General features: G+C 44.3%; 1 protein-coding gene across 13 annotated transcripts in view; it reads right to left on the reverse strand.

Moving 5' to 3' along the window:
- Positions 1–21,640, reverse strand: part of KANK1 (KN motif and ankyrin repeat domains 1) — a 117,668-nt gene that overhangs the window by 17,286 nt on the left and 78,742 nt on the right. For 5 of the 13 annotated variants that reach the window (XM_090132151.1, XM_090132149.1, XM_090132152.1 and 2 more), the window contains one exon: positions 8,937–11,582. In XM_090132151.1, coding sequence (XP_089988277.1) covers positions 8,937–11,582 — 2,646 coding nt within the window. The other 8 variants (XM_090132153.1, XM_090132148.1, XM_090132147.1 and 5 more) reach the window with 5 other exon arrangements.

A 21,640-nucleotide genomic window follows, 5' to 3' on the forward strand; every position in this document is an offset into this window, starting at 1 on the left:
CCCATCCTCACTTCACAGCAGTGACTGAGATTACATCTCTTCCCGGCGGTGAGCATCACCCCTCATCAACCAGCCACAGAGCCATACAAGAGGGAGCCATTAATGTGTGGAACACTAAGCCAAAACCAATAGATTTTCAAACTGAAAAACAAGGAAACCACCTCTTTTCTGTCCACTTGCTTAGAGCAGTGACAGCTGCAATTAAAGACTGCAAAACCACTTCCCACTGTCACTGCTGCTGGCTGCCTTGGCCAGCCTTGTCCGGTAGGTTATGAATACAACGCCGGTGCTAAGCCAACAGCCCTGCCCTGGCAGCTGAGCACAGCTATCCCCTCTGCACCAAGACGCACTACACCTAGCAGGAGGATGCATGGCAGGGATGTCGGTGAGGCTGGCACAGGCTGGGCTGCCGCTTCTCCTCCAATGCAACCTCACCCCAGCTCCTCTGGCAGATGGTGCAGAAGGCAGGTCCGCTGGACTTGCAAAGCAGAGCAGCAATTTTGGGCAAGAGGAAAAATAAGTCCAAGCAGCTCCATGTGCTTCAGTCTTTACACACTGACCACTGTGAGGAGGACATGAAAGAACATAGTGAGACTGCTTTAAAGTAGGATCTGCATCTATGCAGATGCAGTGCCTCAAAAGTCACTCTTGTTTGTCAGCTGAAGCCTCTGCCAGGCATCAGGACAAGCAGTAGGGCTCTGGCAGGGGAACAGATGGCACCTGGGTGCAACCTGCTATATCCATAAGCCATGTCCAGCCCAGCGGCAATATTGATTCAGACCCATATGGGTTCTTCTCAGGAGCTTCCCTTCAGAGCTTTGGGTAGGACTCAAAAGCAAAATGGCAGTGAGCAGACTTCCTTCTTCTGTGTCACAGCCTCTCTCCTGGCTAAACCTGCCAGTGACAGAACAAAATCTGAACAAGACACATTCAAGGTGTTATCTGGGGGATCTTATCTGTGAATTGTAATGAAGAAGAAAAGGGCCCTGCTCGGCTGCCTGCACCTGACGAAAGGGTTTAACACAAAGGTGTGAGGAAAAGTACACAAAAATAACTTCGCCTTAGAAAACTCAGCTGTAAGACACAACCACTCTATGCCTACAGTACCCAAGGTTCAAGGAAAGAGAGCTCAGAACCCAAGACAGCATTAATGTTGTTAGCTATGAGCTAGCTTTCAGTTGCTCCCCTTTGCAAAACAGCCTGCATCCTGAAAAAGATGCTTTGACAGCAGCAGCTGAAAAGGGATTAAGGAAGCTGCTGTGCTCCTCAGAACCACAGCCAACAACTCAAGGATAAGAAAGTGTCATGAGCCAAGTCCCCCCTTCCTTGGCCAGGCCAGAGGCGGGAGACAAGGCTGGATGTGCCACAAGTTCCCCATGGGCGGAAATGAAGCCCTGACTGAAGATTACCATGAGTCCACATGGGCCTTAAAATAGACTCTTCATCTCAGCTCACACAGATCTCAGGCATGCCCACTTGATCTCGCTCTGTCTGCAAGGAACGCTGCCCTTCCTCTTCAACAAGAAATACTCGAGGGAGTTGTCAGAGAAATAAGTGAAGATCTTGCACAGAATCCTTCCCAGCTGCCGACAGATCGATCACAGCCATTCCAGCCGCCAGGCTGCTATTCAGGTACACTTACCATGCTGATTTGTGTTTGTTTATTGTTGTGGACAAACAAGGCAAATTCTACATAAGGTTCTAACAGTGCAGTTAACCACAGCTGGTAACTTCCAGGAATTTGTAACTGTACTCTGCAATATAACAAAGGATCTTTGAAAAGTTCAGAGGTCATTTAGAAGCACAATAAAACAAGAAACTTGCAGACTTCAATCATTCATAAACCCACATGCAGAAAGCTACTCTCATCAATTTCAGAGGCAGACAGGTGACTAAAGTTTTTTCACTGGTCCAGTCCCAGTGGTTCGAAGGAACAAGAACACCTGTTTTTAATTTTTCAGAAGGAACTTTCTTTCCTACATCACTTGTGTTCTTTTGGTACAACCCATCAGTTTAAGCCAGAGGGACAGCAAAACTGCCATACATCAACATCAGATTAACACATGCCATCTCTGGCACCTAAGAACTGTTTTCGTTACTAACGTGCTACTTCCTTTCCTGACTGCAGACCTCACCTCCCATCTATCACAGCATAAGCAGCCACGAAGACATGTGGTAGGCTGATTGAGAGAACTGGCTGGAACAAGAAGTACTTTTCTTCCCTGGATTTATGGAGGCAGCCTGGTCTATACCAACTTTTGAAACTCCATTAAAGACACTATGACTGTTGTCTGTAGTATGTATAGCAACAAAATTTCTCTAACATTCTGCATGAATTTTTCATTACAGCACTCAGCTCACTATGAAATTACGGCAGTCAAGAAGTGCTCTACAGCAGTCTTAAAATTTACTACGCTGCTTTCTCCTTAAGAAGTTATTTTTTCACACATGCTTTAGTTCACTTTCCATTTAGTCAATGCATTGGAACTATTAATGGAAATAAAGAAAGCCAACAACATTCTACTAAGGTAAATAAAGAGGCAGTGATGAGCAAACATGCCCTGTTCAAACATTCACAACAACTGACATTAACCCATCAATCTCGCAAATGTGTTATCTTCAAAAGAATAACTGTATTGAAAAATTGCTGCGTCTGGCCTTCTTATGTGATGAGCTGAAAGAAGACACAGTCACTTTAAGCCCTGTCACAGCAAAATGTTGTAACTACCAGCTGCTCCCAGGGACACCGTTCCTTTCAATAGGTCGCTCTGAAAGTAATACCTCCATCATCTGGTGATGATGGTCTAGTACCTCAGATGATCTGGTATCATCTGTTTCAGCAGAGGTTTCACAGCTGCTATGACAGCATCACTGCTAAGAAAACGTCGCCCACAGGGTCCTTCTTTCATCAACCTGAACAGATGGAAGTTAGGAGCACCAAACCCAAACTATATGGTGGGTGTGGTAGGACAGTCCAGCCAAGACTGGCAACACGCTCCTTGGTCTTCAAACTGGTGTGGGGCCTGGCATTATCATGCTGCAAGAGAATGATGTCTTCTCTGGCGGGACTCCGAAAGCTCGAGCCTTCAAGCTTAGTCAGTGTTGTGATGCAGCAGTTTGTCCAGGTCCCGTGAAGTCTGGATGCACTATCCCTTTCCTATCCCAAAGACAGTGCACATCACTTTACCCACTGAGGACTGCATCCTGAACTTTTTCTTTGAAGGGAAATTCACACATCACCACTCCATGGACTGTCTTGACTCTTACTCATGTGGTGATACCACATCATGGCACTGCTAATAATGTGATCCAAGAAACTGTTACCTTCAGCCTTGTATCAGCTCAACAGGCCCTGACAAATCTGCATATGGAGTTCCTGTGTGAGCGTTCATGGGACCCACCTGGTGCAAACATTTCAACATTCCAACATTTCCACCATTGTCTGCAATGCACTGAAGCCAATATTCATCTCCATTCACAATTCTCTGGCCATAATCCACCAATTCATGCAGATGAGCCGACTGAAATGCTTTTCATTCTGTATTGTGACAGCTGTGCATGGCCATCAGGAACATGGCTTTCATGTCACTGTCACTGCAGCTGTAACATACCACTCACCACCTCACCGTGCTCATCTCCACTGGTTGGTCTCTGGAAACAATCAGTAAACATCGATGAATGTCAGTGCATGCCACTTTTTCCACACAGTGACACACCTTTGCTTCATATGCACTTCCATGTCACATGCCATTCTGTCAGAGTGCCCCTCTGCTGCCATCTGTTACATGGCAACAAAAAGTAATGGGGAGGTTCAGCCTCTGCTGCCATGCCACCAACATCCACTTCTGACATCATGGACCAACCAAAAGGGAGGCAGTATTTTTGGAGTAGGCCTCATAGAAAGGCTCTAGCCTGTCCAACTGTACGAATCTCAGTTTCACTGTCACTCTCACATCAGCTATATTCTTCATGCTGAGAAGCAGCTTTTCATCCCACACTTGGTTGTGAAGCTGGCATGCTGAAACTGGAAACTGATTCCTTTAGTTCAACGAACTAAACAACTAAAAAAAATGACACTTATTTGGACAGAATAAGGGGAGCAAAGTGAAAACCACCCTATTTTCTCTGACAAGTGGTGGATCAAACCATCTCATGATGCTGAGCACAGCAATAATCAGCCTGATTTTTCTTTTTTTTTTTTTTTCCTTCCTCAGCTTTACGTTCTTCTCAGTTTATCGTCTCAGCTGATGCTTTACTGTATCTTGAATATGACAGCCCTTTCTTGGAAATATGGCAATCTTCTCACATTAAATACGCACAGCTGTGCCCATTACCATGGGAGTTGAACACTGAACAAAGCTCAACGTCAGAACATCGTGTTCCTGTGCCACAATGGAGGGAGGAAACAGGGATTTTACCAAAGACACTCCAGCAGAGAAACTGGTATTCTCTCTAAGGCAGTAATTCAGAAACAAAGACACAAGCAAACAAAAACAAAACTACCATTTACAATTTCTACTTTTTATTAGCTGTAGTAGAAATGTGGAAATAGTTAAACACTTCATGCTGCTACTGAAAGAAAACAGCAAATGTTCTGATAATAATAATGATAGCAGCAATAAGCTTGTGCTAACACATGACCAAGGATGGCATGTCAAACCTCTTTAAAGAGGTTTATGGAGATTAACTTGAATAATATCTTTACAGGACAATTACTGACCAGATCTCTGCCTTCTGATACAAATGGATGGGTATTTAAAACAGAACAAAACCCAGCTAAACCCCTCAACTCCTAATACAGAGGTCACTACCATTTTCAAATGACATGGGAATTCAAGCTTTGCATACTGCCGCTAGCAGCCCGTCAGTAGATGCAGAAAAACGTACAAGAGGCACCATATTCCTGGAGATGCCAGACAGACACATGTGAAGAAATACAGTTCATCTGGATTACAGATGGGACATCTGTGTGACTGCTTTGCACTATGCCTTGCCTTTCATGGAATATTAAAAACATGTACATCATTCCCTTTCTTCCTAGCAGAGAGAGCGGAGGTAAGCAAGCACATCTGTACTGAAACCTAAACCTGATTAAGATACGCATCTGTGTCAAGAGCCGAAGCTGAGGATTTCATTTAGTTGCCTAGAAATAGGTAATTACTGTGATCTATAGTGATATGCCAGCACCTTGTGCAGACCCATGCCCCTGTGAATCAGGCAAGCCTCAAGTCCTCAACTGCACTACCATGACCTAAACTGCCAGGATTGGGGCTAGTGATCACCAAGGGACAGTCTCTTAAGACAGAAGGCTACAAATTTGTCATGCAGAAGGGTAGAGAAGTAAAAACACCCTTCTCCAGTTCACTCCTGTTTTTGTATGATGAATGATGCCAAGAGTGAGACAATCATGGCTTCAATACCTGTGTACCACTCATGATACACACCAGCTTTGGACAACAAAAGGCATCTCATACCATCACTCTTCCACTGTTGCTCTGCTTGCCTTCTCAGCTCCCAGTGAAAGTTGGAGTAGAAAAACCAGGAAGATCTTTTCACCAAATGGCATGTCATGTTTACATAAGCCCCATGAGCTTCTTCAAAACCACTCGATACCCACTTCATTCTCTCCCTCAAATCTTTACTTGAAGAAGTTGCCTCCTTTCTTGCAAATACCAGTGATTGTTTCATAAAATGAATGTAAAATTTCTGAGCCCAAGAATCAGTCATTTTCAGATCAAATATGCTCAGGAAATCTTTCACAGCAAGAATAGAACAGTTGCTTTAAACAAACAACCTTAACAATTACTTGCCTGTGAAAGACATTCACCTACAAGGCTTCTTTGTGAAAAGTTCGTGTAATAAAAAAACTAAAGTCACATTAAGCTTCCAGCTAATGTTTTAAAAAATGCATCACATGGAGTCAAATGTAACTTTCTGAAACTTGTAAACAAGTCTTTAACAATAAATGGAGAAACAAAGCCCACTTTCTTCTCTTCTAGACCCATAGTCTGGCTGCACAAAGAATAAAGATCAGTAATCATCGAGGTTTGTAACCCACATCTGTATGATACAGCTGGACAGACCTGGTGCCAATGCTGGCTAAAATCACCATGCAGAATGGAAATTGGTTTGTCTGGGCAGCAGGTTTAATTTCCCTGACACCACGAGGGCTTCTGAAAGACAGTGCCTATGTAAATAGGAGTTGCTTAGTTACGAAAGTGAAGATGTTTATTTTGCAGCAAGCAATACACAGATTGCTGACAGACCCACTTCCGAGATAATCCCCTGCTTCCAGGAAAGGAAGTCACAGATGCAGTCCATGCCCCACTTCACATGGTCCAGCTCTCTATCACCTGTACTACCATCACTGCTCACAAACCTTGATGAACTGTGGGATCAGAGGCACCCCTGGCCTTTCTCCACAGAGATAAATGAGAAAAATCCGTACACAGAACAGAATTTGACCGATGTGCAAACTTGTATCTGTAGCCGTAACTTCTTAATTTCAACGCAGCAAACTGTCCAGACGCTGCTGCATCAAAACTATATGCCTCAGAGATAGCTTCAGTACTTTTGCCCAACATGTACCTGCCTCCAGCAGGCACTTCCTAAGGAACCTCTTTGAATACAACATTAATTACGACACTCCTGCTGCTAACTCGAAAACAGCAGCTTCTGCCTCTGTGTTCAGCCTGTTTTTCTAAGAAGCCAAAGTTTGTGAGGTCATGTTTCTTTAAACAATTCAAACTTAATTTTTTGCATTTATACAAGCTTCAGATACATCAGGCTGAGATACCTGGCATGGAAAAAGAGGTGATGGATGAGTTCATACACAAGATGTCGAAAAAGCCCTATCCCAAACATTAGCCAAGTGGAAAGACACTGTAAGAGCTCAGATGGTTCTGTATGGTATCAATCTGTGAGCACAAACTTTATTAGTTCCACTGCTGCTTGCAGAAGTAAACATTCAGCAAAAAGCCTTTTACAAAAAAAAAAAAAAAAAAAAAAGTCCTGTAAAACCACAGAAATAAGCAGAAAGGACATAATAAACAGAGTATTTTCAAATAATAATGCTCTGTAATAAACAGAGTATTTTGAAAATTAATAGGAACAGATGGGGAAACATTTCAGGCTTATGACCTCTTCTTGTTCTAATTCTTCACGGGTCTAAACTGTTATAACCCAAAGCATGATTTATGCATTAAGTCAAAGCTTTACTTCCCATGAGGGACTAAAAATAAAAGAGATTTTACACTCAGCATATGCCACTAAAAATAATAGCATTACATGTTAAAATAAAATTATTCCAAAGAATTCTGTCAAGGACGTGAAATCTGAATCCAAGCAAGAATATCTTTAGTAAAACTTGAACCATTACTCCACTCCATGTGTCTAAATACTTTTGGGTCTCCGGACAACACATTTGATACTGTGCAGTAAATGTAGGGGAAGGGAACTGAGGATTTACAGCTATTAAAAATCTTCTTCACTGTTTTTAAGGACATTCTTGCTATTTGGTAGATACTCATTATTTATAAAAAGCCCAAAATATAAAATGAATACTAGGAGGATAGCAGTATTGCAGATACAGTTATCATATTAAACCTGTATAGGCAGGTATCATACATTTTCTTTACTGCTACATAAATGTTGCTTACTGCTTTTCTATGGGATGCTAAACATTTTACTTCAAAGAATTAATGGATGATTCAATTTAGCACATGAACATTGAAAATAACCAGATGTACCAAGCTGCCTTTTAACAAAAACAGGTAACTTTTAAGACAGTAAATAAGCTGGAAGAGCTTTATATAGCAGTGTGCTAGCCAGTATTATTATGTTGACATTATACAGTAGTTACTCAATTTTTTTTTCCAATTCAGCACCCATCATACAGATGCGTTTGCTCACATTTTTTCCATTTCCTTAACTTCCCACTGTAGTGAGACCAAGAAGACTCTAAGTCATTGCTAATCACTGGTAGCCTCATGTCCAGTAAGCTAACACTCATACACATAATAGTTATGTGGCTGGATTCACCAGCAAAGCATTCTTTTATAATTTACCATCAGACCCTTTCTCTCCCCCCCATTTCCCCCCCAGAAACACCAACAAAACCAAACCAAAGCAATCCAAGCAATCAAGCAAAAACCAAACAGAACGCAACATTACCCCAGGAAACAAAGAAATCCCTCAAATTAATTGTATGGATTCTACAGTTAATACATCAAATGGAAGGAATACTTAAACCTCAATTCTGGCCTTTCCTGATTGTCACCAAAACCTCCAAAAGTAATTACATTTTATGCCTTTCAAACATTAGGCCCTAATTAGGGATTAGGACAAACACTTATTGGAACAGAGAAAATGCAAGATGTGGTTTCTATGAAGCCACGCTGGAGTTGCCCATTATAAAGCAATTGCTAGAAAGGAGAAAGCACTCCACAGCTTCCTGGCTCCGAAGAATAAGAAATGGAGGAAATGGGAGATACGCTGCAGACTCTGTGGAAACAAGTTAGCTTGACACAAATGCTGAATGTGACTTACATGTCTTTTTAAAACTGCATTCCAAATTTAAGGCAAAGACAGCATTCCAGACAGACAACAACTCTGATACGCTTAGTTATAAAATGGAGTCCGTGCCTTGAGTGGTGTACCTATAGATGCTTCTCTTGTATGTCCTGCACTCAATCACCCAGTCATCTGCCCCTTCAGAGCCTTGTTTCTGTGAGATGGGTAACTGCCTCCCGCTCTCGAGATCCACTCCCCAGCAGTGGGCTGGAAAGAACAATGAAAAGGTCCACCAAATCCACCTTCTGCATTTTATCTGAGAGGACTACACACTCGCTTCAACACTACATGGCAAGCTTTTACAGTTGACAGACCCACCGTGCTAGCAAGGAGTGGCACAGACATACGCCAAACACTCAGCTTACCTGATGCAGTACTTTTCTCCATGCACTGTTTCTGAAGGTCCAGGCTCCGCAGTTCCTCCGTGCTGGCATATTTCATGACAGAATTGATGGATGTGAGGGTACTGATCAGCTGTGAATTGAGCGATCCAATTTGGGAGTGTGGCTCACCAAAGGCTTCTGCCAATTCGCTGTAATTTTCGGCAAGCAGCATCTGCTGCTCCTGTAGCAGCTTCTGCACACGCTCGATATAGTGATCCAAGCCCGTCCTCAGCTCAGCTGGAGGCAGTGGGCTTTCCAGGATGCCGCTCACGGACTCGCACACTGGCTCACCCCCAACACCAATGCTCCTGGTACTGGTCGGTACAACCACCAGGGGAGGGGGACCGCAGGCAATGCTTCTCATTTTAAGACCAACTAGATAGTTCTCATTAATGTTTATCTGCCCAACACCACAGTCTTTGGTTTTTGTCACAGAGAGTTTTTCAAAGCCAGGGTGACTGGAAAGCAAGGTCCCTACTCCAACTGAACGCATTTTAGCAGATGCATGTATGTCCTTCACCCGGCCGTCCCCAACTGCCACGGTCCGCATCTCCACACTCACTGTGCTGGTTTGCTGGTCACGGCTGCTTGGAACAGTGTTGGTGCCACAATCCACCGTCACCGGTGTCTCCGTACTGGTGCACCGGCTCACCATCTCCATAGCCGTGCTGGTCTGCTGGGTGGCTGTGGAAGGCACAGCCATGACTGTGGCTTCTGCCCTGCACACAGTCTCTGTGGCCGTCTGGCGGGAGACGCACTCCTTCGGGGCACAAACAACCACATCCACTGAGCAGTCCCCGCAGCCGATTGACCTCGTCTCCCGGATCTCCCGCACTGTCCTACAGAGACTCAGGTCACCCACAGACTCCTCTGTGTTGACACCCGTCTCGCAGACGCTGGTCTCCACACCCACCTTCTTGTCGAGCAGCTCTACGCACCTCCCCGTGCACTGATCTCGCATCTCTGCCCTCTCCCTCACCAGCCAGCGGCTCATGAGCAGCTCAGGGCCCGCCGCTATGCTCCGTACCGCTGGCCTGCAGGAGGTGCCCACGCTGCTCATTTCCAAATGGCTGCCTACAGACGAATCAGCAACATGCACATGGTCACCCACCATTTGGTCTCTCATTTGTACCACAGCCTCCACCATTCTGCTGATGACAAAAGGCTGAGCCATCACGGCTTTATCTACTTTTTTTCTAGATCCAGCCGCCTGCAGCTCCTGTTTTAATTTGGTCATCTCCCTGTCGTATGTTGTCTCCTTTAACTGCACCTCCAGCCTGTAAATCTTTTCCTTAAGGGCTTCAATGGTCTGCTGCTGAAGCTCTATTTCTTTCTCAACTTCTGTTGACAAGCCAAGCATGGCCTCCGTCACCCCAACCCCAGACTCTCTCATTTCTTTCTCTGTCCCCACAGCTACTTCTCTGTGTTGCCTTGAAGATCTGTTGTAGATAACCACATCATTCATGTTTTCATCAGCACCAACAGCAACAGATCGGCTTTCTTTTGTCAGGCTTTCTTTAAGGTTCGATGGAACCTCATAGTTGCTGTCCTGGATTTTTTTCTCCAGAGCCTGCATTTCAGCAGTCAACTGCCTGAACTCCTCTACCCTCCGAGAGCTCTGCTCCGCACTCTCCATCTCATCCTCGCAGTCGATATAAAGTTCTCCTCCTCTTCGTACCTGAGACAGGTGCTCCCACTGCTCCACATTTCCTGCACTGTACGATCTTTTTCTGAAGCCATACATGTCATTTTGACTGGATTTCCTTTGGCTTTTGAGTTCTGCCATCATGTGCCTCTTTTCCTCCTGTAACACTGAGATTTTGACCTGCAGCACAGGAATGGTCTTTACTTGCTCCTCAAGCTCCTTGAGGCGCTTGAGGGCAATTGCCATTTGTTCCCTGATCTGCTGCAGATGCACCGGGCTCACATTGGTGACTGGTGTGGAAATTCCTGAACTCATTGGGCTGTGCCGGATGGAACTGCCCAAGGAGGAGCCAAAGCAGGCTCCAAAGTCTCCATTCCCCTGGTAGCCATTGTGGAGCTGCTGAGGCAAGTGACCGTACCCACTGGACCCGACGAAAGAAGGCAGGGAGCTTGTTGAGCCCATGCCCCCAAAGCTGGAAAGTCGGGGCCTACGGACGTCTCCCGGCATTACCTGCATCATTCTCTCCTGTTCAAGTCGTCTGCGTGTTTCCATGAGGGTTTTTGTCACATGGAGGTTGTGCCGAGGAAGCTGTGGGGAAGGAGGAGGGAGTTGCTTACTCTCGGGGACGGTTAAATAGGAGGGAGATGCCTCAAGGGAAGCCAATGGTCTCACAGCCACAGATGAGGTTACTTGACTCCTTGTTGCCAAGAAAGACTGCTTGTTCTCATCACTGTTCGAAGAAGACAGAGACTCTGTGGAAGTCCAGTCGCCACAATGGCCACCAGAGTTCTTGGTACTTGTGGAGGCTGGTACTGCTTTCCTCTTCTTTTGGATGTTTAATTTCTTAATGGTATTCCCCTTCTGTATATCGTCCACGTACTTCAGAAAATCCAAGTCTAGCTGGTAGCCGTAAGGTGTTTCCACAAAATAGGGGTATTTCCGTTCATTTTCATCTTTTCCATTTATAATAACTTCCTCTTTTTCTGGAAGAAAAGAAACAAAATGAGCACATGGGTAAGAAACTACGTCTCAGTAAAGTAGGCAGTGACACAAATACACCAGGATGGGTGCCCACAGCACTAGAGGCAGAAACACAGCTGCAGCTCAGAGCAAAACAGCATCCTGCTGATTTACCCTCAGCACTACATCTCGTTTAACTTCCTAAAAGCTAATGAATAGTATTTCAAATGCTGCGAAGTGCACACAAGTACACATATGTACATGTACACACTGATAGCTTCTGCTACCGGAGCCGTACAGCAAGTGACACACAAATGGAAGTGATCACTCCCCAACTCCCTCCAGCATTCCCGTGCAACACCACCTTCACACACAGTATGCCACCAGATGGAGACCCGAGGAGCACGCTGCACTGCGTGACTCATCCGGAGGCCAACTTGTCCAGAGGGCACATTCACATAGGCTGCGGGAACAAGAACTCCAACCCTCTCTGGTGCCATTAGATGTCAGACAGATCTGCAGTTGTTCTACTGCCTGGAGAATCACAGCTGCAGGAGCAGCAACGCCGGTTCACTCTTGCTGGATAACTCTACCAGTGCTCCCGGTCAGCACCAAGTCCCCAGTCTCTCAGCCATGAGAGAAAGTAGTGGTTCTACAGCCAGAAGTGCCTGCAGCCCAGATACAGGACTCACCCGTCCCCGCAGCCCTCTGAACGCAGCTGCACCAGGTCTGCTGCGCTTCTGCAGGCTGAGTATTTATGCACAGCGCTGCTACACAGCCTGCTGCTCCCGTCCCACTTGAGAAAAACAACTGCTGCAAGTTATGAGCGGCAGCGGAGGAATAACAGAAGCCAGCTTTCCGGTTACCTGAATTAGCCACATGCCTCTGCCCCCACGCTGTAAATTTCCAGCCACGTATCGCTAGGCCTCCGGTACAGCTCCGTGCTGTCCCAGCTGCGTGTGCCACAAACCAGTTCCCCAGAGCCTCCCACTCGCTCCTTCCTCACCCCATATGGAAAAAAAACTCCCACGCCGGCGCAAACCCGGCCTGGCAGGGCAAGGCGATTTCATAGGCTGTGCTCTCACCGCTGGAAAGCAGCTCTTCCTCACGCACTCCGCACCGCCGTGCGCCGGCGGCCGGGGAACGGAGTGGGGCTGCAAGGCGCAGCGCCGCCGCTCCGCCCCGCGCCCCAGACCCCGCTGCTGTCCGCCAGCAGCCTCTGCCGACGGGTTTGTTCCTAACGAGGCTGCGTTCGGAGCGCCGCGTCCTCTTAAAGGAATATAAGCCTCGGGGGGGAGGAAAAAAAAAAAAAAAAACCTGCAACTACAGGAAGTGACTTAATGTTGCACTGAAAGAGTTCAGGAGGGGGAAAAAAAAAAGGCTCCTGTTTTTCCAGTTTCCTTGGCATGCTTAAGGAAGGCTGCTCTGTCTGCAGACAGCGTAACTGCTTTCATGACGATCTCTAACGCTTCTGGCTGCTGCAGGACGCCCCGAAGCAGGATGCTGTGTGGGGACGCTGCCTTCCCCGGCACCAGGTGAGCGTGGGACGCCAACCAGGGCAGGCAGAGAGCACGCTGCTGTCGCGGTCCTGTTGGCACTGCCTGTGTGTAGCGACTGCTCGAGGGAACAAACAACCCTCCCGGTCCAGACCGCATGCTCCTGCTGGAAGACCAGAGTCTCGGTATGCCGAGTGGTATTTACTTATAGATGCACCCAAAATAGCCACTGAATGCCAGAGTGGAAGCAAAAATACACGTATACACGCATACTCCAAGCACAGAAGCACACAGCCCCTTCCAGCAGGTCTGCCTCACGGGTAGGCAGGGGAAGGGTCTCCACAGAACACCAGCAGGAGCAAATGAGACAGAGCAGCTCCCCACATTACCGCTTTTCCTCCCTAAATTCAGTGTTCTGTCCCCAGATTCTCCTCCTGGCTCTCTCATTTGCAATGTCACCTTTCCATGGCTCCTGCCCTGGGCTAGTCACTCTTCCTTCTCCCTCCAGCCCTAAGGTTTGCATCCACTCTCACACCAGCTGCTGCTGCCTGTAGTTTCCCGGTCTTTCTCTACCTTCTTCCCACACTTGGAATTTCTCTTCCATTTTCTCAACTTGCATCCACTTGCCTGTTCCATAAATTCTAATCCCAAATAGTTACACCTTCATCCCTCATCCTGGCCTTGGATGATGAGTCCCTTCACTCAGCCCCTGCAAATTCAAGCTCCACTGTACCAACTTTCCTGTTCTCCCTTTCTTCCCAGACCCTTTCTTCTGCTTGTCTGGTTGCTTGCCTTCCTATGCGATGACATTCCTGGTTCTCCCATCTACACCACTGAAGTCAAGCAACCTCTGACAAGTTGTCCTTGGGCTCAAAGCATAAGTGTATGATGAGGAAGGAAGAAACAGGCTCTTCAGAAAGTCTTGTTAGAAAGTCCCAGGACTTAAAAATTAATGCATCTACAGAAAAAAAAAAGTATTCAAAAACTCTCTAGAAAGACATGCAATTGCAAGTTAAGTCATAAGCACCAAACTGGAATCACAAATAATTTTCTCTCCTTCATGGAACAGTAGAAAACATCAATAACAAATAACTAAAAGAATACAGCAAATCTGAAACCCTCATTAAATGTCTCCACAACACCTGAAGCAGTTAAGTAGCTTCACAATGAAATAAATCACAGAGTTGTTTGAGTTGGAAGGGCCCTCTAAAGGGCATCTAGTCCAGCTCCCCTGCAATGAACAGGGACACCCACAGCTAGACCAGGTTGCTCAGAGCCCTGTCTAGCCCAATCTTGAGTGTTGGCATTCCAGGTGGGGCATCCACCACCTCTCTGGGCAACCTGTTCCATTGCCTCACTACTCTTGTTGTAAAAAACTTCCTCCTTACATCCAACCTAAATCTCCTCTTTCAGTATGAAACCATTTCCCCTTGTCTTATCACAAGAGACTAAACTAAAGAATCCATCCCTTTCCTTCTTACAGCTCCCCTTTAGATAAGGAAAGGCCGCTTCCAAGTTTCTCTGGAGCCTTCTGTTCTCCAGGCTGAACAGCCCTGTCCTTGTAGGAGAGGTGTTCCATCTCCTGGATCATTTTTGTGGCCCCCATTTGGACATGGTCCAACAGGTCCATGTCCCTCCTGTACTGCGGACTCCACATCTGGATGCAGTACTCCGAGTAAGGCCTCATCAGTGCAGAGGAGAGGGGCAGGATCACCTCCCTCATCCTGATGGCCACACTTCTTCTGATGCAGCCCACGGTACAGTTGGCTTTCTTGGCTGCACGGGCACATTGCTGGCTCATGTCCCATCCAGGAGGACCAAATTCATGTGGTCCTCAGCTTAGCCTGTCAGTGCGCACTGTGCGTATCTGCCACTCCATAAGCTCAAGGCTGCGTGTGGAGCTGACTTTGCATGTGACTTCTCCTTAAAACTACACAATGAACACTCCATGAACACAATCCCAGCATTATAAGTAGATCTTTGGAGACATTTCTTGATATGTTAAGACAAATGAGGATCAAGAATGTAATCTAAAAACAACAACGCACTGTGATGTGGCACACAGGAGCTGTGCCAAGCCTTTGTGCATTTTGCTGTTTAAGAGAAAGGGCCAGAATGGGTGTGCCTGCTAAGCCCATAACAAAGCAAAATAGATGGCTGTTTTCAGGCAATAAAAAATGGTTTTGTTGGTTCCAAAGGAAAAATGTTCTCACAGAAAGGAAATGGATAAACACCTGATAAGAGTACAGACCTCGTTCCTTTCAGCCATTGGATAAACCATGGATGCCTTTATCCTCTAGCCTTGGAAGATGAGTACCAAGTGCTGCACAAGCAGTACCTCAGGGGAGTCTCAGTGTAGGCTGTATCTATGTGTGAAGGAATGGCAAATCTTCATGCAGAGAGAGTTCAAGTGAGCAAGGTTCCTACTCCATCCATTCCAACACACAAGTATGGCAGCAATGCCACAGCAGGACAAATTCTCTTCTCAGGCTTCCTGTCTCATCCTTGGCCAGCTGATCACAGGCACTAATGAAATGACTTCCCCAGTCCCTACAGTATATCAGGCTAATTTTAATCACATTATTGTATTTGGCTGTAGAAGGATGTGAAGACACACAAACACACACACTGTGAAAATGTATACATTTTCTTCTGATGTGTTTTGAAATGCAGTGAGACACAGAGACATTACACTTTCAGGTGAGTACAGTGAAAGATACTGTGTGCACCACAGAACCCTTGTTGTGTTATTGTCATTATGAATACCTTTCTCCTAAAGTATGTAAGACTTCCACAATAATCATGGACAAGACACAAGCAACACTTAAAAAACGCACTTCTGTTCTCGTCTCCTGCACTGCTAGGACTGGCTCTGTCCAAACATTCCCATCTTGCCATCTTCCATAAAATTATATCCTATCCAGTGCTCTACACAAGAATATCAGTATATTCAAATACTGAGTCAGCTCTACCCAAGTCCACACTAATCATGCCTGCTCCCAGACCAGGAGAACTGGAATAAAACAGGACATTCAGTTGACGTGCTTTAAAGACTTCTGGGGAGAGAAAAGAGCAAAGTAGAGAAAATATGAGCAGACCGGAGCTTTGGTTCTGTAATACAGGAAAGCTGTACTGTAAGGCCACGTTGCAGGGTCCGGAAAGAGCAAAAAGAAGCAACTGAAGAAGTATGAAGCAAAAAGGCTAAGGTGCCTTAAAAAATACAGACTTCACATCTAAAGCCTTTTCTCCCCATCTGGTTATGATATCTGCTCTAAGGCATTTTTATCTTGGATCTGACTGCTATTAAAGAAGTCTCTTCCACTGAAAAAGCACTATGAGTAACAGAGTCTCCTCTCAGAGTTATGGCATAAGACAATTCATAAAGAATGCTGCAGAGAAAAAAGGCAGAAACAATAGCTGGTGTAAATAAAATAGATTCCATGTCTTTCTGTTGCTTAGCTTCAGTACTGAAAATATTCTGTGGAAGAAGAAGAGGAGATGAATAAAAGTTCTGACCTTTTTGATTCTTTACTGCAACAGAAAATAAATTAACTGTTTTGCCCTTCTCTTCTGTCCCCTCATACTGCTTTGTTCTTTTTTTTTTCCACCGATCTTCAGCAAATGGAGTCTCAGTCTTCTGAAAATAACCAACACATGTGAAGCTGAGTATTTATTTAAAAAGAAAAATCAGAGTTAGCCAGCGTTCTTTCATTTTCCTTTTCAGGTGTCAGTCTTTCAATAAAATTTAAATTAAAAAAAGAACGTGGAGAACAGACATTAGTCTGCAGTATACTCGAACAATCAGGTTTCTTTCAGCTAGAAATACACAGATTTGCAGCTTCTCAAATAATTTCAAAGAAAAATGAGGAGCAGAAGGATTGTAAAATATCACGTTTTTAGACATTTTGGTTTGTGGGTCACTAACACGTGAACATAAACAGCAGCAGTGTTTAAGAAAAATGGCTCAGATCACTGCCATGTTTGTTTGCACTGTGAATGCAAAGACTAGGCTTCTGGGCTACAAAGTCACAGTCACCACAGGTCAGTGAGAGCAGAAGGCAACTGCTCTCTTAATCTACTGCTTAATACTTTTTCTAGAAGAACAGGGACCATTACAGTAACACAGGAATAAGCTCAAATCATAGCCACAATGCAAAAGCATTCATGTCTTTCCACTGACTTACCTGGGCTTTGGATAAACTTTGGATAAAGTCTTTCTCAGGCAGTTAAATTACTCTGAAGATGATAAATCCTAGTTGCTTAGAGTTACAGTAAGGTTATCATTATAATAAAAACATAATAAAATTTTTGATTGCTTAGTGTGATAGCAAAAACAATGAGCCAGACTTCAACTTTGTACTGGAAATCAGACGGATGCAGTAGCCTGAATGTCCCATTGCCACAGGCTCCTCAAGGTTCAGCTCCTAAACCACTGTCTCACAGAAATAGTTTTGGATTTTCTTACTCTTCTCCTATTGCATCTACTTAAAGACTGTTCATGTCTATGAAAAACAGGGCGTTTTGGTTTAACATTAAAAAGCACTCAATGCTCACCAGCTTGCTATGCAAAGGCCTCTTGGTATTAGGACAGCCTTTTAAGGTCACATGATTTTTTTTTTCTTAATATATGGTTATAGTTTTCTTTCCCGTGATAAAAAAGTTATCTACAGAGTTTGAAGGGGAACAGTGTGTAACGATAATCAACAATTATTTCTGCAAGCCTTAATATAAAAGACATTTCAAAAAACATCCCCCTCCTCACTCTCCAATATTTTTAATGTGCGAATTTTTTACTTCAATAATTCCTGAACTGGAAACTTGCGGCTCAAACAGCTCAATTAAAATAAAAACACAAAATGTATTAATTAACCATGAATAAAAAGCTGACCTTGTTTGTGGAAAGCCGTTTCTGAAAAAAATTACGGAATGACTGTAAGATGTCCCTTTATCAGAATTCACAAAACCTTTATTTGCTTGACAACTCCCTTACTTGAGGTCTAAAATATAAAGACTCCTTTTCAACTGCTGCCACTTTCTGGGAATAGTTCTAGTTCTGGACGCTCTGTGGTAGGACAGCTTGTGCATTTACCACCTCAGGGCTGCTCACCATGAAAACAGAACTAACAGTCTGGTCTGTTTTGCTCCCATCCCAGTTTCTGACTCATAGATCCCAGGGGAAATGATACTAAGGCTGGCAAGGGATAAAGCTGCTAGCTTATTCCAGCCTGCCCCACTGGCAGTAAGGAAAAGCTTCAGCAGAAACCATTTTGGAGGCTGCTCAGGGGTGAGCCATAAAAACAGAAGGTAAAGTGCACAGATCAGTCTGTGGCTGTAGTAAGAGCGAAGATGTGAGCCAACAGCTGTGCTTTCCTTCTTGGCTTGAAACTGGGGGCATATCTCAGTCCCCCCTTTTACTGGGTTTTGAAAACCAGCTATTAACAAGACAAGTTCAAAGCAGATGAATTTATGCTTGCCAAGCACCTGACTTTATGTACACTTACTTCTGCATCTTACACTGTCTATTTAAGAATTGCCCTTCATTCCCTGAAGCATTTCTTTTATTCTCTACTATGCAGACAGCTACACGTCTGTGACAAATCACAGAATCACAGGTTTTCGAATGAAAAGTATTCAATTTAAAGATGGTTCCCAAATCAGATTAACTTAGCAAAAGCGATGTAAGTGATGGCAAGCAGTAAATACCAAATTATAGCCTAGGAGACAGCTTTGCAATGTGCTCTGCCACGACAGTGGGAGACACCAGGTGTCAGCCCAGCATAGCCCTCCTTGCTGACAGCACATTCCAACAGATCCGGGCCAAGTGGCTGAGCTGGTGATGCTGCTAAACACGAGGTATGGCAGCTTGCTGCCCTCTGTTGCAGAAGAGAGACCCTTATGTCCTCTGACACTGTGGCACATCTTTTCACGTCACTATCACCAGTAAAATCACTGTGGAAAAAAGGATGACAGAGACCAAGGCATTCATACACTGTGTATGTGTACTTCACAAAATCCTCATGGAGCATCTGCAAAGCAAAAGAGGGCGAATCTTCAAATTTTTCTTTTACTTCTCCTCTCATCCAGAAAACCTCCACAGCTCCCACAGGAGTCATGGATGCAAGCCAAGCTTGTCCCTGAAAATGTGTCAGCACAACAGTGTCTCAGCCTCAGGTTCAAGTAAAGAAGGTTGCTGTGTGCTTTCTGGCCTGTGAGAACTCATTTGCCAATTTAGATTTATAAATTACCTTTCTATGTCTGTAAATTTCTGAAGAGATGAGAAGCAGAGAAGAGATGCATAGTTATTGTAACAGGAGTAACCATCCTTAAAGAATATATTCCTCAGGTATAAACCTCCCACAGCATATTAAAACTGATTTACAGTTTCAGTTTGGTCTTGTAGTGCAAAAGGTAGGGAAAAAAATGGAAGAACTGTCTTCTGCAAGAATAATTTTATAAGAATTTGTATTTATTAGTCCTGGAAGGACTTCATTTTGTTGCATGTTTATTCTCCACAAGGAAAATGCTTTATGCTACATAATCGGTAAGATATTTCAAATACCAGGAATTGTCCTCTCCTATCCCCTTTGATATTAATCTCATACTGATTAATTGTGTGAAATATGATGTGTTGCCTTCCAAACTTCAGAAGTCTGTGTGATCTGTTGTTTTCCAAAGACACTAAGAGTTTTTTCTTTGCACTTGAAATAGTTCAGACTGATAAACTAGCTTTGTTCAAAAAGTTAAAAAGCAGTAGTAACAGAAAATAAGGAAAATGCCAGTTTAGAAATAATTCTTATGTGCATTTTAAACAGCTAAAAGCAGCGGCTTACAGTTGAGAGCCTATGAACAACAGTGAAATGGAGCAACTTGAAGGGTAACAGTTACCACTCTTCTACCAGAAAGGTGGCTTTGTGTAAACAGACATAAGACTCCATTCACTTAAATGTACAGAACGCACATCCCCAACTAGAAAATTGGCATTTGTTGAGGAAAAGAAACTCCTCAGTACATACTGACACAAACAAAGGGTTGCCAGAGGTGCAGCAAACTATAGGTGCACCGTCCCTTCAGGTGACAGCCTAGAAGCATACATCCGGGAGAGAACCGAGAAAACAAGCACTGTCAGAAAAGAATAAGCATCCGACATGGAAGACATGCATTACCCAACACAGGAAAACAGTCAGGGCAGATTTTCAGCTGTGTTATGCACTCTCCCACCCTTTTCATGGATTTACACAGTGCCAGCAAGCAGCGTCTCGCATCTCACCTCTCCTGCTCTGCGCTAGGGTCTCCTTTACTGATCCGCTGAGAAGCAGTTGTTGAACGCTGCAGCGTTCAGTTTTTCAGGAAATTAAGTCTGAAACACACTTTCCTTTGCCTTAAAGGGAATGCATACCCCTGACACATCAGCAGGCAAGGAGCCCAGAGGTTGCTACAGAGAATTTATTTATACTCATTTGGAATTTCCTGACAAAATCCTAGTCTGCCTGCCAGTGCAACTTAGCACCAGTTTTCCTTCACGTCATTTCAGATGGCGCTTGGTGCCTCAGGCTGCTCCCAAAGGGTTAAATGCATGAAATGGACAGATGCACAAACAGGGCATACCTAACTGTATGCTAAAATAAAATACTGTTCTCTGATGGAAGACAGATTTAATCCCCAAGGGGAAATTATAAGTTCAGGTGACTTTTCTCCTAACCACTCTTCCCCCCCAAGCCATTTGCCTTTAGCCCCCCTGTCTCTCACACCCACATGTGCACAGGGAGCACAGAAAGGTTCACTGATATAATTTGGGTAGAACAATTACCTTGGTTATAACTAGTGCTGCCTGCAAATCTGTCTGTGTCACATTCAGTCCCTTCTTGTTTACTCTTCTCAAATGCAACTTATAATTTGAGGGATAAAAAGTCGATAATGTGAAGTTACATTTTTTCTTCTCTGAAACATATTCAAAATACTAGTACAAGCATGTATGAAATGATGTACTTGAGTCTTCCGTATGTAATGTTCTTGCTTTCACAGAACAAAATGAATAACTTAAGGAAAGATAACTGGAATTCCAGATTAAAAAAAAAAAAAGAAAGAAAGAAGAAAAAAGAAAAAAACCCAAACCAAAACGCTTCTCAGCATCAGCATCATAAAGAGACTCTTGAAGGTTGAAATTCTTCACCTCTTCTTACAGTAATGGTTACTGTTGTACAAGGATTCCAAAAGCAAACAAGCATTGGGAGAGGCAAATTTAACAACAATAACAGTCCTAAGACTTCATAGGACTAAAGGAAAATAATTACTACTATGATTTCCGTTCAGATTCCCAAGAACAATTAAAAAAATAGAAATAAAATAATAACATGGATTGCTGAAATAATTTCCAATATCACCGCATGCTGAAAGAGCTTTGCTGAAGACAGAAGGGGGATCTTGCACTGAAGTGACAGGAGAGGTCCAAGTCTTCCAACAGTGCCTTCAGCTAAAATGGCACAGACCTCCAATAAAACGTTTCCCGAACACGTCTTGTGGCTTCAGTGGTATTTAATAGGAAGCAAAATAATATTTAATACTGCAAGGCATTAGCCTTTGCTTAG

This window comes from Phasianus colchicus, chromosome Z, assembly GCF_987193195.1.
Source record: "Phasianus colchicus chromosome Z, bPhaCol1.hap1.1, whole genome shotgun sequence".
Taxonomy (NCBI): domain Eukaryota; kingdom Metazoa; phylum Chordata; class Aves; order Galliformes; family Phasianidae; genus Phasianus; species Phasianus colchicus.